General features: G+C 47.4%; 1 protein-coding gene across 1 annotated transcript; it reads left to right on the top strand.

Moving 5' to 3' along the window:
• The first annotated feature begins 183 nt into the window (after window positions 1-183).
• GADD45G (growth arrest and DNA damage inducible gamma) lies at window positions 184-2,231 on the top strand. Its single transcript, XM_057384976.1, has 4 exons — window positions 184-312; window positions 421-522; window positions 628-841; window positions 1,220-2,231. Exons 1-4 carry the CDS (start codon window positions 260-262, stop codon window positions 1,328-1,330), a joined length of 480 nt encoding a protein of 159 aa, XP_057240959.1. The 5' UTR covers window positions 184-259; the 3' UTR covers window positions 1,331-2,231.
• Window positions 2,232-5,592: the final 3,361 nt, after the last annotated feature.

Below are 5,592 nucleotides of genomic sequence, written 5' to 3' on the forward strand. Positions count from 1 at the left end.
CTGCGCGCCCCCCCGCCCCTGCCCCACGTGACCTCCCGGCACGAGCCGCCCTTCGCCGCCCCCCCCCCGCTCTTCCTCTCCGGCGCGCGCCGATTAGCATAATAAAGCCGCCCCTTTCTCCCCCGCCGGCCAATGGGAGGCCGGCAGGCGCCCGCGCGGGCTATAAGTAGCGCACGCCTGCCGGCTGSCGCTTCAGAGCGCTCACGGAGTGCGCAGAGCTGAGGCTGCAGCAGCCGCCGAGCTGTGGGGACTAACTGCTATGACTCTGGAGGAGATCCACGGACAGCAGCCCATGCCTTCGGGCCACGACTGGTACGTGCGGGTGGGCACTGGGTAGCCGAGGAAAGCGGGTACTGGGCGGTTTCGGGGCGGTGGTGGCGCCGGCAGCGCGCTGACCCTGTGTCTTCTCTCGGCCCGCAGGATGCAGGGCGCCGGCACGGCCCTCCACGAGCTGCTGGTGTCGGCSCAGCGCCGAGGCTGCCTCACCGCCGGCGTCTACGAGTCGGCCAAGCTGATGAATGTGTAAGTAGGGCGGCGGGGGCCGGGAGAGTGTGCAAGTCAGCCCGGCGGGGCTGCGGGGCGGTCGTYGCCGGCCGTGGGACTCAACACGATGCTCCCCTCTTGCAGCGAYCCCGACAATGTCGCGTTTTGCGTGCTGGCCGCCGACCAGGAAGACGAGGGGGACATCGCCCTGCAGATCCACTTCACTCTGATCCAAGCGTTCTGCTGCGAGAACGACATCGACATCGTGCGGGTGAACGACGTGGCCAAGCTGGGGGCCATCGTGGGGCCCAGCGAGGACTCCGGGGAGCCGCGGGATCTGCACTGCATCCTCATCACGGTGAGTGTCCCGCGGGCGGCCGGCGCTGTCCCCCCGGCGCTGCCGGCTCTGCCTCGCACGGCCAGAGCCTGTCGGGGCCGGCCCTTTCGCTGCGGGTGGTCGAGTCCTGTTCTGGGCACAGATAGAACGCTTGGCATGCAGCTAGTCAGCTGAATAGTAGTAATAGTAGTAGKAGGAGGAGGAGGAGGCAGAACTTCTCGTAACTGTGGATTTCCTCCGCTGTCCACAAGGGCAGCATCTCTTCTTCCTGTCTTGTCTGTGTTAGGACAGAAACAGTCTGGAATTGCCTCCAGTCCTAGGCTAATGCTTCTGTAAATATTATGATGACCTCAGCTGGCGGACAGTACTCATGGTGTGCAACTTTTTTCTTTCTGGCAGAACCCGAATGAAGAAGGCTGGAAGGACCCAGCTTTGGAGAAGCTGAACTTGTTTTGCGAAGAGAGCCGAAATGTCAATGACTGGGTGCCAACTATCACCCTGCCTGAGTGATGGTCACCTGGTTGCACCGGGGAGACTGAAACATTTGTTGCATTCTCAACGTGCTGTGCGTTCATCAAAATGTGCAACAAGCTGCTGATTCCATGGATTAGCCTGGTCAAGAGACTGGATTAAGGTCCCTGAGACTGGCATGCAGTGGGGCTCTTACAGAGGAGAAAGGAAAACAGCTCATCTCACCAATGAGCCTCAGTAGGCTGCAACCGTGGAGAGGATGACATACCATGGAACTGAAAGAAGTATTGCAAGTTTGGCTGTGCAGAGCTGTTTCAGAGGGGAGAGAGAAAGTTGAGGGAAGTGGGCCAAAACTTTCCAGAAGGACTGGATAGAGTACTGTAACTAGGAACTGTTGGTGCTGTCTGCAAAACACAGGAGAAAGTATCAATATTTATGGAGTATTGGGGATTGATTACTAAAACAAATGCAGAGATTCCAAAGCAGACAGACTTCAACAGGCCTCTTGGGTCACTCTGCAGATTTGTTTTAATAATGCAATAACTTTTATTGAAGTATTTGCTGCTATTGAAGCTTTCATAATAAATTTTTGACAATTAATTTCTGGGAGTGTCTTGCTTGCTGGGTGTGGGGAAGCATGTCACTGAAATACCACTGATGTTTTGCTTGTGTGCTGTAGTCAAAAGTATACTCCACAGTAATGGAGCTATTGCTCAAATACTTTCCTGGGCTGGCTGAGTGAAGTGCTATGCTGTCCAAGTTGATAATTCAACCTTTTACCCTCTTGCAACAGCTGCTTATCGCAACAGCTTGCAAGACTAAGGAGTTGCATGCCTAATGAGCTCACTTATTGTAATAGGTGGTCTTTGTAGTCTGCTGGAGGAACACAATGCACATTAGAAACATGGATTTTTGGAATACAGACCTCCAGTAAATTGCATCATTAGTTCTTAAATATGACTTGGTTGCATTCAAAGCTGACGTGTTTCCACTTGACAGAAGCAGCTTAAGCRTGATGGGGGGGCTGCAAAACTCCTTAGATGTCAAACACATCTAACATTTTCTTTGATTAGAATGACATCATTAAATCTGAAACTAGCAAATGGTGAATAAACATCACATCTGCCACAAGCTGCTCTCTGATTGCCATATGCTGTAACAATAGAAGCTGTCAGTCCACAAGCCAATTTTGCGAAACCTAATTGCATGACAACACCAAATTAAGTCCAAAACAATTTAAGGATGGTGCAGCCTTTTTCAGAGGTCCTGTCATGAAAAGTTAATATGGGCGGGCTGAATTAGCCCCATGTTAAAAGGGAAAACATCACCCTATTTTTGTTCACAAGCTATGCGAGTGCTCCAAGACTTGACATTAAAATGGCACAGTAATAATTGCCTCTCCAGAGAGCAAAAAAGCTAAAATACTCACTTCCTTTATAGGCACTAAAACACTGAGTTATCACAATTGCATTTCCTCTGGGCTGGCTTGCAGTGATTGACAGTAGCACTTGCTGAAAAGTGGTCATTTCCACTTGAGCAAGGAAGCTGCTTGCTCTCAGTTTCATTGTTCCTGATAAGGGAGGTTCAAATTCAGCTCTAGCATTCCTGGAATATGCTTCCTTGTACAGGAGGTATCTAGCAGTGCTTGGCTTTTGTTACTCTSTCATGAGAGGCTGTAGGCTGGCAGTATAACTGCAGCTTAGACTGCAGTAAACACTATGGGGCCTCAGACCTCTGTAAGCATTAGTTTTTRCACTTAAGATACAGGAGTTTCTGCACAGCCTGTTTTTCTACTTAACCTGCACTCAGCAACTGGTGTCTGTCTAGGACTTTGAGAAAAGTCACATGGAGAAACAAGAGAATAAACAGCTCTGGCAGCTGTGATAACAGAAACTGCCTTTAAGGCAGTTGCCTTGATAGGCAGAACATATCAAGTCTGATGTGCTGGATGCTTTATTAGACATTTTTATATTTGTCTCTTAGCAAATGCAGGTTTCTTCCTTTTACAGCCAAGAAATATATTTCTGCTCTTTGCTTGGGGCCTAATCAGTACTCAGAGCCAAGAACAGATTAAAGTGGACTGTCCTGAAATCAACTTTCATGTGAAGTGTAACCAGYTCTTTACAGCCTTGAGTGGCTTAAACAAGTCTGAGAAGACTTAAACAAGTCTGAGGAAGTTCTCACGCATGTATGCAATTATATAGATCGCTAAAGTATAGCAGAGAGTAAGTGCAACTGTCTGCTGACTGAGACAGTAGGCATAGATAGTGGTACTTGGTYGGAAGTTTAACTTTTCAGCTTTTGTGGAAGTAGTGTACTTCCACAATGTACTGCTGTACATTGCAGCCAGCAAAGAATTGAGTGGGGCAACACCAAAATACCCTTGTGAGGATGTTTTCTCTAGTCTCATAGAAGAYGGGAGGATGACCTTTTGCCTTCCCATCAGCCTTGTGAAACTGTAAACTGTGCCCCGTGAGAGGTGCACAATTTCTTATTTCAGTGACCTTTACAATTCTCCTGAACTTCCTTCTAAAACAGTGCAAATAAACCTTATTGCAAATTGTACAAAACTGAGTTAGCCTGCAAATGTTATTAATACAGCGCTGCAACCAAAGGCAGCTCTGACTTGCAAGTTATGTGCTGCTGCACATATCTGTAAGGATCAACACTACYTAATGTAGCAAAAATTCAGCAGCTGGTATCTACATCTTTACATGCTCAGATATATAACTGTGCAGCAAGCAACTATACATTTGTTAAAGATAGAGTAGTGTTGGGTATGAYTGACTGCAGTGGGGACAGCTGGCTGGGAGATGGCTGGCTCACCAGATGTCCAGCATGTTTTGTCAAGTACCTGGGGGATCTGGAGGTTGGGACACTAGCCTCTTGTGTCTGTGAGCAATATGCCTTGAGTACTTTGCCTTCCCAGGAAACCAGAGTACCCAGAAGAGAGGCACCATGGGTTTCCATGTTCACTGGGCGCTCTGCTGAGGTGCCCACCTCCCAGCTGTGTTGCATCATCTGCACGGGCTGATTTGTGCTGTGCCGTGGTGGGCCAAGTCAGCAGGCTCTGAAGACCGAAATGAATAGATGTTAATAATATAGGTGGTCCTTCAGAACATGACTCTGCTGAGGAATGTGGCAGAAAGTGCAGGACAGGGAGTGGAGTCACAGAGTGGTGGTGCTTCTTGGCTTTGCTTTCTATCAAACACTTCACTTGTGTGCTGCCAGGTAATAAAACTGTGTATTTCAATATTGTAATCATCAGCTTTGGTGTTGTGCTGACTGTATTTCTAAGTATATTTTTTAATGAAGTGATGCGTAAAGTTTCTTTTTTTTTTTTTTTTGAGCAATAACTTTACAATTTTCTGTGTTTCTGTTTCACCAGCTAATAGTAGTGACTGACAGGAATTTCCCTTCTTATGTGGTTTCCTTCTCTTAATGCTGTTTTTTCCTGTTACATTTCTGTGCATCACTTTACCTTTCTCTCTTTGTGGTTATAGATAGTCATCTCTTCAGATGCCTGACAGTTTTAGTAGGTGCTATATTAACTGAATTATCATCTTATCAGGATGTATGCATGCACAATGGCACACAGTTGTAAAAAAATACTTCCTCTTTGCTGTTGAGTAGAAAATACAAAAAGGAAGATAATAAAAGGTGCATTATGAAGAGGAAGGCAAACGACTGCACAGAATAAAGTTTACATAAAATCTGTGCGTATGCTAGATGTTATAAACAGTGTTTATAGCTCTCGATTCTCAGGGAAGGAGCTTAGATTTCTGCATACTGGTGGGGTATTAATCATAGGTGGAGGCTGTTTGAGTTAATACACATTCTGTAAGGAGAAGGTTTTGCAAAAGTGCTAGTGTCAGAAACATGCCATAGCATTGCTGTCTGACACATAAGGSAGACCTGGCTTGTGTCAACAAATCTATTTATGCCAGCTCTCAGATCCCCTGACATCAGGAGGAAAGAGCAGTGTGTGCCCGTGTTAAAACATGGCAAGTATGCAGACAGTATCTTACAAGTGGAAGTGAATGCCATCACATGTGTGTGCAAGAGAGACGTGTGGAGAAGGATGCGCGACCATTGTATTCCTTGTAGGGACACACATTGTGGACAGCTGGGCTCATGACTATGCATCCACAGGACTTCATTCACTGCAAAGCAGCAGTGGCAGAATCCAAGGTTGGCGGAGGGATGGAGCTGCACAGAGAGTACATGCACCTCACCAGAGCCGTTCTTTCTACAAATTTTTATGAAAACTGCTTTTCAACCCTGCTCATTCCTTATCCATT

The sequence above is a fragment of the Malurus melanocephalus genome, unplaced genomic scaffold, assembly GCF_030028575.1.
Source record: "Malurus melanocephalus ecotype Western Australia unplaced genomic scaffold, MMel_1.1 scaffold_15, whole genome shotgun sequence".
Classification (NCBI taxonomy): Eukaryota; Metazoa; Chordata; class Aves; order Passeriformes; family Maluridae; genus Malurus; species Malurus melanocephalus.